The sequence below is a fragment of the Bombina bombina genome, chromosome 1, assembly GCF_027579735.1.
Source record: "Bombina bombina isolate aBomBom1 chromosome 1, aBomBom1.pri, whole genome shotgun sequence".
NCBI classification, from domain to species: domain Eukaryota; kingdom Metazoa; phylum Chordata; class Amphibia; order Anura; family Bombinatoridae; genus Bombina; species Bombina bombina.
The window spans coordinates 379822924-379844296 of record NC_069499.1 but is presented as its reverse complement, the minus strand read 5'-3'; the positions used below and the strand labels follow the sequence as shown (position 1 = coordinate 379844296).

General features: G+C 35.2%; 1 protein-coding gene across 2 annotated transcripts in view; it reads right to left on the bottom strand.

Moving 5' to 3' along the window:
• Positions 1–21373, bottom strand: part of KYNU (kynureninase) — a 318611-nt gene that overhangs the window by 209690 nt on the left and 87548 nt on the right. For both annotated transcript variants that reach the window (XM_053698265.1, XM_053698266.1), the window contains exons 4-5: positions 17938–18020; positions 2985–3046 (exon numbers count right to left, since the gene is read on the bottom strand). In XM_053698265.1, the coding sequence (XP_053554240.1) occupies positions 2985–3046; positions 17938–18020 (145 nt within the window). The remainder of the gene's footprint in view (positions 1–2984; positions 3047–17937; positions 18021–21373) is intronic.

Here is a 21373-nt window from a genome sequence, read left to right as displayed (position 1 = left end):
TGAACAGGAGGACACCGCAGACACCCCGGAGTGCGTTCACAGAACTTTACCTAGCTCAGTTACCTGCCTACAAGAGATCCCTCCATGTCCTCCTCCATATGGCAGCCCATTTGAGGTGGCAGAGTTGCATGCTAGCACGGACTTTCATGGTGGCACACTTCCTAGCACGGATCCTTTCGTGGACATCGCCCCGGGCCTTGCTCCGAAGCGGCCGGTCAGGGCGGGGCTCGAGGCTGACCTGCTCGTCACACTATCTTCATCCAGCAGCACATCCGCCATTGTTCACTGTGGTTCTGCCGCCTTAAACTGGGTGCGCGTAGCCCTAACAGTCCTCTACTATCCAGGTGAGCATGGAGGGCTTCATGGGAGGAATAGATCACAAGACCATAAGCACCGCTCTCTACCTTATAGTGGACGGATCGAGGTTCCTACACTTTGCATCTGGCTGGCCTCCAAGTGGGTTCTTTCCTGATCTCCTCTCCGGCAGGTACATGATAAGAGATGGTATCGGCTAAAACTTCGAACTGCAACTGGGAATGGCAGTGACAGAGACTACATCAAATGCCCTTATAACGCTCCTTTTTCTTTATGGCCCCTACCTACCTAAACTAAGGGGCGCAGATCTTAGAGTTTATTATACCAAACTAATTTAGATCCTAAGTCAGCTGCTACATATCCCCAGGACAAAAAGAACTAACCACTTTTGTTTCCCCGTTTATGTTATCCTTATGGAATCTCATGTTTATGATAGCTTTGCAGCTTAATATTAATATATGGGAAACACCTTTCACACCTTTGCATAGACATTATGGATTGTTCATGGTGTTCTTTTTTGCTGTTGACAAACTAGTTCTCCAAATATCCAGCTCACAGTTTTTTTTTGTTGTTCTTTTCGGTTTTTTTTGCTTGTTTTTTTTTTTTCTCCCTTTTATTAGAGGAAAGTTCTAACCCTATATATGTGTTGCTTTATAATGTTCTAGAAATGTGGTTGAAAACACAGGAATATCATTTTTCTCTTTGGAAGTACATACTCATTAACCTGATGATTGTGCTTAGAATTATTTATAAGCCTGTTTGATGTCTAATGTCCTAGTAGACCCCATTCAGTAACTATACTGGCAACACTTCAAATCTGATATTACATACTACTTAACACTTAATGATAAATTCCCTCTCATATTAGATAAGATTACAGGTGAGATTAGGGTAGTATCATCTCCATTTATATCTGTGGATGTCTACGTCTACCCCATATTTTGGTATTTATACCTACTGGCAATGGTAGTCCTATTTATGGCTTTGAGAATGGGGTTTAGAGATATTGAGGTCTAACTTGGGCTGCCCTGTTTGGTTTTTTAGGTCTACTCCCCCACTAACACATCCTTGCAGACACTAACTTTCATCTGCTCATTAATATTCCATACTTCACCCTCTAGCACCTTTATTGTTATGAACATACACTGAACAGTTGTATCTTATTTTAAGCACTATTAATTGGAATACATGTCACCGGGACTGGAATAGTTTCTATCTAAATGTGTTATGCTTATCCACTAGACGGTTATTGATACATTTTATTTTCTCACAGTGTGATCATCTTTCCCCTTGCCCCCTAGGAATGAGTAGAGACCCTTCAATACTATACTATTTGCAATACTAAGGGAGTTCACCTAGGTAACCTGACATTCTGGATCTGTTGTTACAGTTTCGTATTGGAGTCTTATATATATTGCCTTATCACTCGTACAATTTAATCTTCTGGTTTGCAAGATATACAGTCCCCTCACTTCACATAGCTTTGTTATCTTAGGGGCAATCACTATTTAGACAGCATTACAGCCAGTATGACCCAGATGTTGAGGTATTGAGATACTGGCAGACCACACTCCATCAATGTACCTGGTGCTACTATTCCGAGGTTATGTAACTGATGGATTTGATAAAAGATTACGGTTCTGTTCATACTCTATATTCTAAGGTTACTCAAAGTATGTCTCTTAAATCTGTCCTAACCCTCTACTTGTACATTTCATTAGCTTTATACTGCCCCCAAGTGAAACCTATTAGTTAATACACTTCGTCATAATAATATCATTAATAATTCCTGGCCGCGCCCCCCCCCCCGTCCTTTAATACAAAGCGGCTCTTGCCCGCTGACTCTCCCTTCCCCCAAATAGCACCACCATACTAACCCCCATTTCACTCCAATCCACTCAGAACAGATAGTTTACTTTATGACGTCCATAGTGATTTGGGGGCCATCCTTATTTTCACCACGCCAAAGGTTATGAAAAAGAGGTTTCATATATGTTCCAGATACCCATTTCTTCCACACTCAAGTCTCTTTTATTCATTCTCAAACATATATATATCATACATTATGATTCACATTTCAGACACTTTTTATAATCTTTGCCAGAATTCATTTCTTATTGGTAAATTTGCTATTGTGTTTGGTTAAAGTCCTTATTTACATGTATCTAACAGTCATGATACCTTAACGTTTTAGACCAAACTTATTTTCTGTATGAGAATTGTAAAGATGCTTTTTCCTAGTATGATTTGTATCTGGAGGTATTTCATATTTCATGTTTTGCTCTTATTGCTCAATACCTCAATAAAAATTATTTTGGAAAAAAAAAAAAAAAAGTATTTCTCTTTATTAGGTAATATGCAACCTTTAGCTATAGTGCAGTTATGGTTTCCATGATAGTTTGCAGTTGGTTTCAGTTGAAACAGGCTAACTTTTAACTTCAATTTGAATACTCAACACACAATATAACACCAATCTGGAGCCTCAAGAAGATTAAACTTGGAAGCTTCCAAGAATTTCTAAAGTAAGTTATTGTTCCTTATTTGCTTCCATGATTTACAACAACAAAAAACTATTTTGGGTAAGAATTATTTTTTTCTGATCATGTTTAAAAGATAAGTGAAGCAGCAATTGAAAACAGACGATTCACTGTTGTGAAGAACTAACATACCATTTGAAGATGCAAATTAACAGTCAGCCCATTCATTAATGCTACCTCTTCCTTTGTGGCACCTGCAAAATAACATTATAGCAAAGTCAGCAATTCTTTTCATCCAATAATTTCTGATAATGTGAAATACATTGCAAGCAGCATGAGCTATGACTTTCTGTGTACTAAAAAGTAAACACATTTTTAATGTGTCACAGAAATAAAAGTTGGTGCTGTTTATTCCTCTCATTTGGTTTAAGAAATAAAAAAGATAATGAAGTAGTTGTAGTTTGTTGTGAACTAGCATTTGATTTATAGCTATCATTATCTTCCAGCTGAATTTGTAAGAATTGCATTTTAGCTCTAAATACATCTGAAAAAAAGTAACTGCTTGGAACAAAGATAGAACTGAAATTGGAGCCTGAAAAAGTAATAGGATTGAGAACTTTTGTTGGCTTTAAATTAATAGATTTGCCATTAAAATACAATTTTATATAATCTACAGCAAAGTACAATTGTGTGCATCTGGTTGGAACGTATCCAAAGTAGAACGTTAGCAACGCAGCTGATGCCCTACATAAGCATTCAAACACAGGAATCTGTTATTGTATCTTAAGGATCACTATACAGAATGGTTTACTTAAGTTAGATGTTATCAACATTAAATGCATGATATTTAAGGCATAGCTTACCAAAATTGAAAATGTTCTTATATATATTCTTGCAAGGCTACTGCCATATAGTGATATAGTGATCATAGGTGTAAAATATGGTTGAAATCATTGTGCTAGAGCAGTTAAAATAACCATAATTACTAATAAGCTGATTATTTCACCTGTGCTCTAGTTCGAATATCCTCAAAATCTAGCCTCTTAGGGAGGCCTGAGGGCAGGTTTGAAAAGCAGTGTGCTAGAGTCATAGAAACTTGCTAAGCTGCCAAGTGACCACATTGATAAGACAATATCATGCTCGAAATTGACTGAGCAGCAATTCACCTATCTTTTCCAGCCTTTCATTAATAGACGTTCCTGCCAATAATATATTCAGTTAAGTGCCACTTTACAGGATATCATGCATGTTAACTTTTAACAGATAGCAACATGGAAAAACAGTAATTATAGCCAAAACGATAATATTTCTACATATATCTGATGTTGTTTTCGTACAAAATATATCTATCTATCTATCTATCTATCTATCTATCTATCTATCTATCTATCTATCTATATATATATATATATATATATACATATATATATATATATATACACATACACAGTATATGTGTATATATATATATATATATATATATATATATATATATATATATATACTGATATATATAGGAATATCTATTTACAAATATATAGAACAGATGTGAAGAACATAGGAATGTGAAATATTTACAGTAAATACCCACTGTAACACTTTATTAAATATGAATATTGCATACATCTGTTTTTACATAGTTTAATCTACTTAAATGCAATGGGCTTCAATGCACACACACACACACACACATATATATACACACACACATATATATACACACACACACATATATATACACACACACATATACACACATCTTTAGAGATGTATATGTATGTATCTCTATTTTTAAGCCCTTTAGTTGCCTTTTTTCTCTAACACCTGAGATCTCATATTTTTGAGGCTTTATAACTTTTGTGTGCAATATTTGATTTTAATAATTTTTATCAGATGGTGTTTTTATGAGTGTAAGTTTATTTTGTAACATACTTTTGATGTGTTTTGTGCAACTTTTTTGTTTTGTAACACAGTTAAACTAGAGCTATGAGGACGCTGTAATTATTCTAGTGTAAATCCAATTGCACTCAAACTGCCGCGTTTACTTTCAACTCGTAATATCAGCGGTAAACCAGATAAGAGCAAACACACAAAATAAAACCCTTTTGCTCGCAAACGATAGCGTCCCCCTTGTAATCTGGCCCTTAGTAGGGCATATTATTCTTACTGGATAGAACAAGCGGAGTCTCAGAAACCCTGTAGACATGAACAAGGTCCTGGCCATGGGCACTCTAGAGATGTGGTCTGTGTTTTTCATTGTAAACCTCATTCAAGCATGCAGAATACATAAAGACTCTATATACCCTACCGAAGTCTCTCATCTGATGTCACACTTATTTTTGTTTTTTTCTCTTTAAAGGGCCATAATACCCAAATGTTTAAACACTTGAAAGTGATGCAGCATAGCTGTAAAAAGCTGACTAGAAAATATCTCCTGAACATCTCTATGTAAAAAAGAAAGATATTTTACCTCAAAAGTTCCTCAGTAGCCACATCCCATTGTAAAGGATTTCTAAGCAGCATTTTAGTGTGTCTGTCCTGGGACAGCTTAGGGGATGAGCCTCGTGAACTCTCATATTATTTCACCAATCAGGTAAAGGAAGCTTACTATGAAATCTCATGAGAGTTAACTCAAATCTCATGAGATCACAGTAAGAGTTCATGACCTCAGCACTGCTGATGCTGATTGGCTGCTGTTCATTTCTTCATTTTTTTTATTTTTTACCTGCAGCTGGGAGCAGGTGAAGCATAACTTTTTACACAGAACTTACTCTGCTGAGCTGAGGAGATTGTGAGGTAAAATATCTTCCTTTTTTACATAGAGATGCTCAGGTGATATTTTCCTGTCAGCTTTTTACAGTTATACTGCATCAGTTTCAAGTGATTTAACATATGAGTATTATGTCCCTTGAACTATTTTCAAGTTTTCTTTTGTATACATGTTAAAGTGGACTTTAGATCTGTCATTTAAAAAAAAGACAATCCTCCTCTTTTAAACAAGTCCTATGTCTGTTCACCTGCATGGTTATTGTTATAAAAATAACAAGTACCTCACAACAGTGGTCCTATTTTGGGTTGTCTGGTAACTATAAAGAGGCCCTTTCCAATACCCTCACTACAGAACTTTATTATAGTACTCCTTATGTGAAAGAGATGATCCCTCCATTCAAGAAATAGTTTCCGTGTACTTACAGATGTCAAGTGATCATAGTGATAACAATCGCTTGGCTCAACCATTAGCCAAAATTTGTTGCGTTGTTAATGTCAGGGCTCATATACACTTGTTTATTTGAACTAATAAAAAGTGCAGTTATCCAAAAAGATAAACTTGGTGAGTGAAAAAATGGATGATGTTGTGTAATTCCGTATTGGATCATTTTTGATGCAAGTAATTTATGTTTGTTGTTTGTTTCTTTCATGATTTCACTTCTGTTATAAATTTTACTTAATGTATCCTTTGATAAAAAGCAGATAGGCAGGCTCAGGAGTGTGCTTGTGCACAGAACACTATGGGCCAGATTACAAGTTGCACACTATTTAGTACTTTCCGCCAGAAGTAAACTATATACCTGTATATATATATATATTTATACATATTTATATATATACAGTACATGCATAAACATATTTAGACATGTAAATTTGTTTATACAGGCATACCTTGGTTTATTGCACTTCGCTTTATTGCGTTAAGTAAGTCTGGGCAGAGTTAAGAGCATACACACATTGGCAAATGCGTATATATTATTTTTTCCCCATATTGTGCAAATGGCTAAGAACTGCTTTAGCCAATGGGAGATAATAGTTTAGTAGTGAAGGGCTCCAGAACTCCGGGGTAAGGTGATGTGGGAAGTATCTATCTATCTATGTCTATCTGTCTATCTGTATTTCTATCTATCTGTATATCTATCTATCTATCTATCTATCTATCTATCTTTACTATCTATCTGTAAGTGTGCAATTTTTTTGTTTTATCCACATTCATCGTATGCTTTATTGTACACCTTTTCATTCACTATGTGACCAGTCAAAGTAACTTAATACAACAGCTGGAAAATTAACCTCAACAAGAGAACATGATTTCCCATTGCACTGACCATGCCTTCTTAACTAGCACTATATATGCATAAGGGAATCAATGTAAAAAGTGAATTAAAATGATTAGCAAATAAATGAATGTTAATCTCATTTTCATGTCCTTAACCAGAATGCCAAGCTGCAGAGTAAATTGTGTGCGGATGGAAGCTTTAGGGCTTTGAGTCTCCTCTTCTGACTTGCCTGGATATATAAATATGAAACACAATAAACTATTTTGAATAAACACATTTGTTGTTTACAGTGACTTAGCTCACTATTTTTCACCATATCTATCTATTTATCTATCTATCTTTATTCTATCTCTTCAACAATAGTTAAAGAGCCAGGTACATGAGATAAATGAGCAATGCTCTTTAATCTCATTAGAAGAAATTTATTTACACACATTAAGGTTTCAGTTCACTAAGTACAATGATATTATCAAAGCAGGCTCTGATAAGAATATACAGGCTCTGTTTATCAAACCACAGAAGCAAGTAAAGAAGATGTGGTCTTTAAAGTGCTGTTTCTTAAAGGGGCATAAAACATTTTTTTCTTTCATTTTTCAGATAGAGCATGTGATTTTAAATACCTTTCAAATGTTTGTCTCTTGTCTAATTTGTTTTGTTCCCTTGGTATCCTTTGTTGAAAAAGATACCTAGGTAGGCTCAGGAGCTGCTGATTGGTGGTTGCACATATATGCTGTATGTTATTGGCTCACCCAATGTGTTTAGTTAGCTACCAGTAGTGCATTGCTGCTTCTTCAACAAAGATTACCAAGACAAATAAACAAAATTAGATAAAAGAAGTAAATTGCAAAGCTGTTTAAAATAGTATTTTCTAACTAAATCATGAAATAAAAATGTTAGGTTTTGTTTCTCTTTAACCTCTCTACCACCTTTAGAGGAAGTTGAATTAAAACATCCTGGATGATTGACAAACCATCTTGTGCAATTATGCAAGAACAGGTGGGGCTACAGAAGCAATTGCTTGTGCAATTTTAAATTCTGGCAGTGAATGTCGCATCATTCACCACAAATGCAGGAGTATGCATGTAGATAAACAAGACCATTTTGTACATATGTGAACTAATATACAGGTTGTAATTTAATTCTGAGAGTGTGTGTGTATAAATATATACACATATATTCACACACATTTTATATATATATATATATATATATATATATATATATATATATATATATATATATATATATATATATACACACACACACAGATATAGATAGATAGATAGATAGATAGATAGATAGATAGATAGATAGATAGATAGATGGATAGAAATTGTCCTGACTTTTAGGGAGGAGGGGTAAAAATTAAATGAATCAGGCATTGACCAGTGGCAGTAGGGAGAAGTAAATACGAGCTCTGTAAGTCTATCTACGGATTAATGTTACAACTGTGTGGAGCTGTCAGTGATCACTAGTAGGTAATTAACATCATATGCACTCATTTCAATAACTTACTTAATCTCCTTTTTTTGTTTAGTCTGTTGCACAATGCATGTGTCCTACAAAGTGCTTGGGCTCCTAGTTCATACTTTTCATATATATCAACAATGTTAACCCTTGTGTGTCCTTTTAGAAAAGCCCCATCTAAATGAAATATGTGAGATGATATTTATACTGTTCCTCATGCCTATAAATGTGTTTGCTATGCTATTGTGTGTGTATTATTATGTATGCTGCCTACTGTGTGTGTATGCTGTGTAGTTTACCTATTTATATTTGTTATATGTGGTGTGCGTATGCTGTGTACTTTTTGTATATTTGTGTGTATGCTGTGAGTCATGTATATGTTGTGTAATGTGTATGTGAGTATGCTCTGTAATATGTCTATCTGTTTACACTGTGTAGTATACTGTGTCTGGTGTGTGTGTGTGTATTTGCAATATATATGCTGAATTTTTTTAACTAGTTCCTTGTGTACCTCCTTACTTAGCTGTAACATGCATTTTACTTAAAGGGACACTGAACCCAATATTTTTCTTTTGTGATTCAGATAGAGCATGACATTTTAAGCAACTTTCTAATTTACTCCTATTATCAAATGTTATTTATTCTTTTGGTATCTTTATTTGAAATGCAAGAATGCAAGTTTAGATGCCGGCCCATTTTTGGTGAACAACCTAGGTTGTCCTTGCTGATTGGTGGATAAATTCATCCACCAATCAAAAACTGCTGTCCAGAGTTCTGAACCAAGAAAAAAGCTTAGATGCCTTCTTTTTTATATAAAGATAGCAAGAGAACGAAGAAACATTGATAATAGGAGTAAATTAAAAAGTTGCTTAAAATCGCATGCTCTATCTGAATCACGAAATAATTTTTTTGGGTTCAGTGTCCCTTTAAGGGTCAGTAGTGACCATGGATCTTATTCAAACTGTGATTTAAACATGTAGATGGTGAATGCAAAGGTTTTGAATATGATCTGAGATCTAATTTAAGCATATATCTGATATCTGATCTAAGTTTTAATTTGACATATAGATGACATGTGGGCTGTGCTTGAGTAACAATGTGTCTGATAAATATATAGATTACATTAAGATACAGAAGAACTGAGGTCAGTTATTCAAGATGTTTGTGGCAATCTACCTTCTAAGATCCTTAAAAAACAGTATGCAAGTGTACCTAGAAGAATTGATCCTGTTTTGAAGGCAAAGGGTGCTAACAAAAATATTGATTTGATTTAGATTTTTCTTCTGTTCTCTTAATTTGCATTTTGTTATTTGATAAAAATAAACTATTAACATTTTTATTTTTGAAAGCATTTTTACTTTAAAGCGTTTTTTTACACCTGCTTAAATCTTTTGCACAATAGTGTACATATGAACACAAAAACACACATACATACATACACGCAGTTATGCACAATTGAATGGGGTTTATTGTGGGTGTTTGCGCGTCAGGCTTCTTGCTCAAATTACAAGTTGAAATGAAACGTAATCTCTTGAGCACAGTTGAGATTTATGCTAGAATGATTACCGTGACCTCAGAGCTCTGGTTATCTGCTTTTTGGGAAAAAAGTCTCACAAATCACATCAAAAATACATTTCAAAGTACAGTTACACTCATAATAACACTAATAAAAGTGATTAAAAAAATATTGCACAAAAACTTGTAAGGGCTTGTAGGTGCTAGAAAAAAAAGTCAGGCAAAGGGCTTTAACATAGAGATACATACATATACATGTCTAAATAAATATATATATATATATATACATCACACACACACATATAGATATATATATACTGCATATATACACACATACAAATATATATATATATATCTGTATATATATAAAATATATATATATATATATATATATATATATATATATATATATATATATATATATATATATATATATATATATATATATATATATAGGAAGAGGATAGCGCACTCTCACTCGCCAAAATACCAGGGTGCATAAACATTTAGATAAAGCAGTATAAAATATGCACTCTCTGGATTTTCAACACAGCACTCTTTATTATGTTGTGACGTTTCGGGGCATTCACCCCTTTCTCAGACAGTTAAAAAGTGATACAAACAGTGTTTAAAAGTATAACAAGCCCCTCCTCCAATAGGATCTAGCCAATCAGCTAGAACTATGACAAATAGTTTCATGTGTGTGTTTTCATAGCAACTTCATAAAAATAACATCAAAAGCATGTGTCTAATACTCAATGAATAAACAAAGTCATCCGACTACAATATATCAGTTCATATGATGTGTTTAAATGTGATGTGTTTAAAATAATCAGTGACCACCAGTGTGTAAAATGATAATATTGACCTTTATATGTGACTATATAACAATAGACATATAACCAACAATGAAAGTTAAATCAATTCATGGAGCTCTACTATACTTAAGTACTGATATAATAATACTAGTAACGTATACCAAACAATGATTGGACATAAGCATGTATATTAAAAATTTACGGTCGCCATTGTCAAACAAACTAAAATTGCACTCACGGGGAAAGGGGGCGTTGCGATAACGTCATCTCATGACACAAAGTTAACATCCAATTAGGAATATGCATTGTGTGTTGCTATGGCTGCCGAACGACAACGCAACAGAGTTAAACTTTATATAGATCAACAACATCGATCATATCAATAACATCTGACTGTTGTATCCCAAAGTCTATAATGCCTATATAAACAAAGTCAAGCAAAGGAAATCAGATATCAGTCTTTTTTATGCGGCAATATCGATCATGTCGTGGGTTGCTATGGCAATAAGTAAACAACATCTGGGAACTAGTCAGGTTTGAAAAAAACTGTTATTTCTGATACTCAGTGTACCAGCAAGTAGTGCCTCTCTTTGTCGCAGCAGTAATTTGAGCTCGGCAGTTGCGGTTGAGGAAAAAGTAGTTTTTCTCCATTTATGGGTGATCTGGTCTTAATTAGTATTGGTAAGGTACCTCAGTAATTGATGTGTTGCGTTGCCTGGGCGATATTTTAGAAGTTTATTTGATGTTTATTAAATGTTTTTTCTTAACTTTTCTCACATAAATTTAGCTGGGAATCAATCCTAATTTGGGATAAAAATTAAAGTGTATTTTTTCCTTGGCTTATTTTAATTGAATATTAAAATCTTTGAAACTTATCTGTACAAGTTTATTTACTGTTTCACAACATGTCTGATATGGAGCAAGAGCCTGCTCACATGAATTCATGCTTATGTTTAGATGCACAAATTGCAGCTCTTATGCAATTTTGTTCTTCATGTGTCAAGAAACCTTGCAAAATAGAGGTAAACTTTTTGAACCTAATGTCTCTCAGGATGATGCTGTTAAAATAATTCCTCAGCTTTCTTCTGCTGCGTCCCAAGCCTCAATGGTGTCACATGCAGTGCCCTGTGGTTCCTCTATAACTCCTAGTGGAGTTTATTTAAAAGCAGAAATTGATGCTCAGGTATCTTCAGCCGTATTTGCTGCATTAGCTGCCATTCCCAGATTACAGGGAAAACGCAAGAGGAAATCTAGAAATTCAGAAAGTAAGGTGCCTGTCCTCAGTTCTGCTTCCCAAGTTGCCCTTTCTCATAAGTCTGATGAGGAAGCTATATCGGGACTTTCTAAAGGTGAAATCTCAGATTCGGACAGTATAATTCCTTCTTCTGAAACTGGGGTGGTATCCTTCAGATTTAAGCTTGAACACCTTTGTGTATTGCAAAAGGAGGTTTTTGCTACTTTAGATGACTCCGATACCCCTGTTGCTGTAACTCCTAAGAAATCTAGTAAACATAATAGTTTCTTTGATAAATCTTATACTTTGGAGGTTTTTCCTGTGCCGGACTGTGCCAGGGAGATTATCTCACAGGAATGGGAGAACCCAGGTGTGTGTTTTTCCCCATTTTAAGAAAATGTTTCCTGTTGTGGACTCCATTAAAGACCCTTGGTATACTGTACCGAAAGTTAAAAGGTGCCATTTCAACTCTGGCTGAGAGAACCACTATCCATTTTGAGAATACCTGCTCTTTTAAGGATTCGATGGACAAGAAGCTGGAGGCTATTTTAAAAAGATTTATGTTCATCAAGGTCTCCAATGGCAACCTATGGTGTGTATTGCCACCGTGACTAGTGCGGCATCTTATTGGTTCGACACCTTGTCTGATTCTCTTCAAGTAGATAGGATCAATGCTCTTAAGTTGGCCAATTCCTTTATTGCAGATGCCAATTTACAGGTTGTTAGACTAGGAGCTAAAACTTCTAGTTTTGCTGTCCTAGCCCGCAGGGCATTATGGTTGAAATCCTGGTCTGCATAAGTTTCCTCTAAAGTTATGCTTCTGGTGATTCCTTACAAGGGCAAAACCTTGTTTGGATCCGGTTTGGCAGAAATTATCTCTGATATTATGGGTGGAAAAGGGTCTTTTCTACCTCTAGATAAGAAGAATAGACCTAAATGATGTCAGAGTAATTTTTGTTCCTTTTGTTTCAAGATTATCTGCAGACGAGATAAAGAGAGAGGCGTTCTTGAAATGTAAACATCTTCCCTCCCTGGGAGTGATAGTTCCAGTGCAGGAACAGGGTCTCGGGTTCTACTCCAACCTATTTGTGGATCCCAAAATGTGCAATGTGCATCAAAATGAAATTAGACAGGTGCATACATTTGGGCACCCCAACAGAAATATTGCATCAATATTTAGTAGAGCCTTCTTTAGCAGAAATAACAGCCTCTAGATGCTTCCTATAACCTGTAATAAGTGTCTGGATTCTGGATGAAGGTATTTTGGACCATTCCTCCTTGCAAAACATCTCTAGTTCAGTTAGGTTTGATGGTTGCCGAGCATGGACAGCCTGCTTCAAATCACCCCACAGATTTTCAATGATATTCAGGTCTGGGGACTGGGGTGGCCATTCCAGAACATTGTACTTGTTCCTCTGCATAAATGCCAGAGTAGATTTTGAGCAGTGTTTTGGGTCGTTGTCTTGTTGAAATATCCAGCCCCGGAGTAACTTCAACTTTGTGACTTATTCCTCAACATTATTTTAAAGTATCTGCTGATATTGAGTGGAATCCATGCGACCCTCAACTTCAACAAGATTCCCAGTACTGGCACTGGCCACACAGCCCCACAGCATGAAATTTTACTGTGGGTAGCAAGTGTTTGCCACCATGCATAACGCCCCTTTTTATGACCAAATACCTCAATCTTTGTTCCATCAGTCCACAGCACCTTCTTCCAAAATGAAGCTGGCTTGTCCAAATGTGCGTTTGCATACCTCAAGCGACTCTGTTTGTGGTGTGTGTGTGCAGAGAAGGCTTCTTCCGCATCACTCTCCCATACAGCTTCTCCTTGTGCAAAGTGCACTGAATTGTTAAACGATGCACAGGGACACCATCTGCAGCAAGATGATGTTGTAGGTCTTTGGAGGTGGTCTGTGGGCTGTTTTTGACCGTTCTCACCATTCTTTGCCTTTGCCTCTCCAATATTTTACTTGGCCTCCCACTTCTGGCCTTAACAAAAACTGTGCCTGTGGTCTTCCATTTCCTCACTATGTTCCTCACAGTCGACACTGACAGATTAAATCTTTGTGATAGCTTTTTGTAGCCTTGCCCTAAACCATAATGTTGAACAAGCTTTGTTTTCAGGTCATTTGAGAGTTGTTTTGAGGCCCCCATGTTGCCACTCTTCAGAGGAGAGTCAAGGAGAACAACAACTTGCAATTGGCCACCTTAAATACCTTTTCTCATGATTGGACGCACCTGTCTATGAAGTTCAAAGCTTAATGGGCTCACCAAACCAATTGTGTGTTCCAATTAATCAGTGCTAGGTAGTTCCAGGTATTCAAATCAACAAAATGACAAGGGTGTCCAAATTTATGCACCTATCTAAATTTGTTTTGATGCATATTGCACATTTTCTGTTAATCCAATAAACCTCATTACACTACTGAAATATTACTGTGTCCTTCAGTTATTTGATAAATCAAAATGAAATTGCTGATCCAAACACCCAATTATTTATAAATGAAAATCATGGAAATTGTCAGGGGTGCCTAAACTTTTACATACAACTGTGTGTGTGTATATATATTATTTTTTTATAGGCAAAAAAGATAGATATGGTTTACACAATTTCGACAAATCGTGTATAAAGATAAGGGAATACAGCACTCTTTTTAGAAAAAGTCTTATATAAATTTATTTCAGAATCAAATCCAAAAACAGCGAACTCCAGCCCTATTCATGAGCAGAAATCCTACACATCATAGACACACATTTAAAAAGATGCATTAACCACACTAGACTGGCCAGTCTCATCTAAAAATAACTTATTCAAAAAATTGGTATGAAAAACAATTAAACCAATTAGAGAATATGTTTCTACAGCACATAACACTGAAGGCAAAAAGTAATACAAGAAACTGTTATTGCTTAGCAACAAGTATATCGTAAATATGTTGCTAAGTAAGGGTATTCCTCTATACAAATAACATGTAACTTATACAGAAGCCATACATTGTTAGACCATATGGACAAAACCAGGGTCATGTATATAGTACTATTGCACCATTGATATTAAGCACCAGTTCGACAAGGCTGAGAGAAAAAGGTTAAAGTTCACTTTACCATTTCCACGGCAGTGTCCATTACCTGGTATTGCTCTCACTACTGGTGTAAGCTGTTGAGTTTAAAAGCAGAGAATAAATGTTACCATGTCATCCGTAGAGTCGTGTACTTGTATTTTCCTCCTTATTTGTTCAAATCCTTCCAATGTAACACAAACCGCGCTTAATTCAGCGCTACTACGCCCCTCCTCGGCTGTATGCCATCCGCGGTCAGTGTTTGGAAAGCAAATTTGCACAGATCCAGGCTGTGAACTATATCAGGGTGTACTCCAGACTTCCACTCTTGTTCCGGTCAGCTTTCTCTTTTTTGCCGATTAGTGGTGTCTATTCCCTTTCTCTTTGGGGATGCCTTCAGAATTTACCAAACCAGCCACTCATTCTTCCTTCACCATTACAACCTCGGAAGTTGTCAGCTGAGCGGCTATTGAAATCAGAAAAGACTCATACAGGTAAACAGGTACTTCACTGCTTACGGTGCTTGCGGTGCTTATACACAGGGTGCAATCTTATCTGCATACTTTAGATAGTCAGTCTGTGTAACATCTTGGGAAGCTTGCCATGTATTACTTTTTGCCTTCAGTGTTATGTGCCGTTGAAACATATTCTCTAATTGGTTTAATTGTTTTTCATACCAATTTTTTGAATAAGTTATTTTTAGATGAGACTGGCCAGTCTAGTATGGTTAATGCATCTTTTTAAATGTGTGTCTATGATGTGTAGGATTTCTGCTCATGAATAGGGCTGGAGTCCGCTGTTTATGGATTTGATCATGAAATAAATTTATATAAGACTTTTTCTAAAAAGAGTGCTGTATTCCCTATCTTTATACACGATTTGTCGAAATTGTGTAAACCATATCTATCTTTTTTGCCTTTAAAAAAAAAATTCTTTAGGGTCTGCACCATGAGATGTGACTTCATCTAATTATATATAACAAATAATTTCACTATAGGTGAAAAAATATGCAATCTCTCCCCTCCCAAAAACATTTATATATGTATAGTTATGCTCATAAGTTTACATACGCTGACAGAATTTATGATTTCTTGGCCATTTTTCAGAGAATATGAATGATAACACAGAAACTTTTCTTTCACTCATGGTTAATGTTTGGCTGAAGCTATTTATTATCAATCAACTGTGTTTACTCTTTTTAAATCATAATGACAAAAGAAACTACCCAAATCACCCTGATCAAAAGTTTACATACCCTGGTTTCAAGATGCACAATAAGGAGGCACTTGAAGAAAGATGGGCTGCATGGTCGAGTCGCCAGAAAAAAGCCATTACAACGCAAATGCCACAAAGTATCCCGCTTACAATACGCCAAACAGCACAGAGACAAGCCTCAAACCTTCTGGCACAATGTCATTTGGAGTGATGAGACCAAAATTTAGCTTTTTGGCCTCAACCATAAATGCTACATTTGGAGAGGAGTCAACAAGGCCATGAAAGGTACAATATTCCTACTGTGAAACATGGAGGTGGATCACTGATGTTTTGGGGATGATTGAGCTACAAAGGCACAGGACATTTTTATATCCCTTTCCTGTTTTATACAGTTCAACTACCTTTTTCCCACAGATCCTTTGACAATTCTTTTTCTTTCCCCATGACTCAGAATCCAGAAACGTCCATGTAGCACTGGATGAAAGATGCAAGGGTCTGTCAGGAGTCCAGAAACTCATTGACCTTTTATACACACACACTAATTACAAGCAAACAGATCACAGGTGAGGATGGTTACCTTTAATAGCCATTCAAACCCCTTTGTGTCAACTTGTGTGCATGTTATCAGGCCAAAATCACCAGGGTATGTAAACTTTTGATCAGGGTCATTTGGGTAGCTTCTGTTGTCATTATGATTTTAAAAGAATAAACACAGTTGATTGATAATAAATGGCTTCAGCCAAACACTAACCATGAGTGAAAGAAAATGTTTTGTGTTATCATTCATATTCTCTGAAAAGAAATCATAAATTCTGCCAGGGTATGTAAACTTATGAGCACAACTGTATGTAAATAAATATATATAAATATATATATATATATATATATATATATATATATATATATATATATATATATATATATACACATATACACATATATATATATATATATATATATATATATATATATATATATATATATATATATATATATATATGTATACACATACATATACATATATATAGTGCATGGAAATGTTTACCAATAGCTCCTTTACCTGTATATTGTCAGTTTGCCAGTTAAAGCCACCACCTATTCTGAAAATATGAATACTCTATAGAAAAATAAAAAAGAGGAAGTTAAGTGGGGAAAGAGAACGGCAATTTAGATATCCTTTTGAATTTCTCTCTCTAAGAACTGACCATTATGTTAGTACAGAGAGATAGGATAAGGAAGCTTTTAAGTATAGAGAAATAAATATGATTAGGATATTTAAATGGACATGTTGTTGAGAACAATGGATTGAGGCTTTAATTAGCAAAGGTGTCTATTTCATATACAAAAATAAACAAATGATTTATTCCCCCATTTTATACTCAGGGGAACTCAGTTTTATAGTACAATGTCCCTTTAATGATGTTACTTACTATCATCCCAGGAATGAACTGTTCTAAAAACTACGGGGGCGGTCGATGATTGTAAACCGTGGGAGGTGAACCATGAGTGCTGCATATTTAAATTAACATCAATATTAAATTGTTTAAGGTCTACAAGAAAAAGTCTGCTCATTTCTAGCCTTATTCCTGTAGGATGAGGTTTATATTTTGACTTTTTTTAATGGTTTTGCTGGCTCTGAATAAAAGATTGTTCTTATCTGTGCACTGCTCTGCTTATTTGCTTCTAAAACTAAAACATTCCAGTTGGGACCGCTAACTGTATATTTGTTTTTTTTGTAGACTTAAAATTGTAATTGTTGCTTAAAAAAATCAAACGTTTACATACCAACCACTTTGGCCATAAGATCCAAAATACATTCATCAGCTAAAGCCCATGGGCGTTTGCCAGTGAAATGTCCATGAACACCCCTGAAAAGATAATAAATAAAACAAAAGTGTAAAAGTGTGAGCATGAAATGCATTAATAATACTTTTTTGCAGTATAATCATAGCCTGCATCTAATAAAAATTTATTTATTACATGACAAAAAGATTAGTTCCTTCCTGTTTTATTACTATCAAATATATTAAATCTCCTGTTAATCTCAGGATAAATTGTGATGTACATTCCCACATTCAAAATAAATCTTTAACTAAAAACGTAAATGTAGAAACCATATTAGTTTTCAAATCTTGTGCACAGCCCCAAAATCTACATATGCATGCTCTTCAATCCATAATACCATGAAAATGTATAACACATTGAATGCTCTGGAGCCGATTTATCTCGTCCGAATGGGGCCGTATACCCCTGTTTCCGTGTGAGCCTTCAGGCTAGCTGGAAACAGGAGTTAAGAAGCAGCAGTCTTAAGACCGTTGCTCCTTAACTCGTCCACTGCCTCTGAGGCTGCGGACATCAATCTGCCGATCTCATACGATCGGGTTGATTGCCACCCCTTGCTAGCGACTGATTGTCCGTGAATCTGCAGGGGGCGGCATTGCACAACCAGTTCTGGTAAACTGCTTGTGCAATGCCGCCCCCTGCAGATTCGCGGACAGCATATGCTGTCGGCATCTATTGATGTCTGTCGGACATGATTGCTACATCGGATCATGTCCGCCAGACACTTGATAAATCAGCCCCTCTGTCTGACTTATAAAAAAGCTATACAATATAATATACTCATTACAGTTGACTAGCCACTTAAGGTCCATATACAGGTCATACATCAAACACCCTTTATTACCCATTCTCCAGTTTTGCATTACCAAAACTGTTATATTAATATACGTTTGCCTTGTATCTAAACCTCTGCAGACTGACCTTTTATATCAGTTCTTTTGACAGACTTGCAATTTAGCCAAATCATTAATAACTCCATGGAGCGCAATATTATCTGTATGACACACATGAAATAGCACTGTCTAGCTGTGAAAAACTGTCAAAATGCATTGATATAAGAGGTGGACTTCAATGGCTTAGAATTTAGCCTATAAATCTACCAAGGTTTAGCTTTCAACAAAGAATAAACAAGAAAACAATGCACATTTGATGATAAAGGTAAATTGGAAAGTTGAATAAAATTGCATGCCCTATCTGAATTGTGAAAGTTTAATTTTGACTTTACTGTCCCTTTAAATATATTATTTGTTATGGGGTTAGTGTCTAAACACAATAGTATAACTTATTCAGACTTTTTTTTATTTTTCTACAACCATCTGAAAAAAATGTAAATAGAGTACATTTTAGGCAATCAGAAAATGTTTCTAGAATCTTCTCTCTAAAACGAGCTAGCATAGCGTATTCTAATCAACTGAAATAATGTACTTTTTGCTTCTGGGATCCAGTACAAAATGTCCTATCATATTTGCAGTCTGCTGTAAAATGCTATACAGATATTTTCGATTTCCTCATCTTTCTGTACTTTTAGGTATTGAAATAATTACCTTTGACGTTGTTGATACAGCTTTGAGGGTTAAAGGTTCCTAGAATGTCACATCCTTTAAAATAGCTGCAGATACCTAGTTCCTCATTTTCAGTCATAACATTTCCATAATGAGAAAATAGATTTTAAGGTAAGAGTGTATAGCCATTTTGAACAAAATAACTGCTGAATTTGTATGAAAATATCTTAAATAAAAAAGTAAATTGTGTTTTTTAAGTTATGAATAAAATTGTTAAATACTTTTAAATTGAGTTTCTACTCACTGTTATATTTAAAAGAATTGATGTATTTAAAGTAAACTCCGTTCATTCAAAAATATGTCATTTCACGCTGTAACCACAGCTTTTAATCTAGTCAGCGTCTCTTATGAAGCTTTGATAAATGATCAACGTTTATTCTTGCCTGGCTCTTTGCTGCCACTACAAATGTTTATGACATGAGGTACAAGACAGAATTTGAAGACCTGTTTTCAAGGCTCATGAATCAAAAAGAAAGTAAATCTCTGATCTCTAACAATGCAGCATCTCCCATTTAAATATGGTTGTCAGTGTAACTCCGACTTTATGGCTTAAAGTACATTTCTTTTCTTTGGTAGTGAGTAAAATAATTTTAGCAAAATTGTTTATCTTTTGGTTATCTCATTTATTTAAGATGAAAAATTAAACAATTCTGGCCATTTTTACTTGCAATATTTTTCACTATCTCTTTTTTGTTCTCATTTTTTTACTTTCTTTAGTTCGCTTTTTTCTGAATTTTTCTACCATATTTAACCTTTTTGCTGTCTATTATCTCAGTATTGTTCTCTATTCTCTCTCATCTTTTTTTTCTCCAAATATCTCTCTCTTTCACTTGTGCTTCTTTTTTTTCTCTCTTTCATACAAGTTTACTCTTGAATACTTTTTCTGTCTTGCACTCTGTTTTCCTCTCTCTCTCTCTCTCTCTCTCTCTCTCTCTCTCTCTCTCTCTCTCTCTCTCTCTCTCTCTCTCTCTCTCTCTCTCTCTCTCTTACTATCTCTATCACCGATCTGGCAATTACTCAGATTCCAACACTGTAGACTGATTTGACCATTCAATAACGTGATAGTTTTATTGATGATTAAATGTCCCATACTTCTTGTTTAAAAACTCTTACTAATGAGTCCTGACTCTTTTAACCTCTACATTTCTTCTAGCCACTTACTATATTGGCACTCTAATCACTAAGCAATGCAAAGATAGCAAACGTGAGTTTTGCAGATAGTGCTGATAATGGCTTCAGATATTTTAAGCTTGAAATGGCTTATATCTTTAGCTGTCTCTCCCATGCTTGGCAACCATTCACGCATAAATCCAATTCTTCATTCCTGGAACCATTTTGACCATTTATTGTGAACTGTCATTATAAATAGTTTTTCTAAGTCATTAGAGGGCTGCAATGACACAAAAATCTAATGTCTTACTAATTATATATTACTGTGTTTTTTTAGAGTTATAAAATTATAGATTTTAGATTCTAATCTAAGTAATTCTTGAAATAAAAATAGGATATACAACATGCAAATGTTTTTCAAACCTGTCCTCAGGCCTCCCTAACTGGCCAAATTTTGAGGATATCTGAACTATAGAACAGACATCCATAGGTAGGTACAGCAACCCCTGAACGTGGAAGTAGGCACTTGTGATGATGAGCAAACTGCCAAATCCCCAAACCAGTATAAACAAAGAGCAGATGTCCACAGCACCAAAATTAATTATATTATTTTTATTATTTTTTATGCATGACTAAGGCAATCACCCCTGAAACGCCGCTTTACTTTTAAGTCTTTAATAAAGAGAATATAAATCATTTTGTTGTGG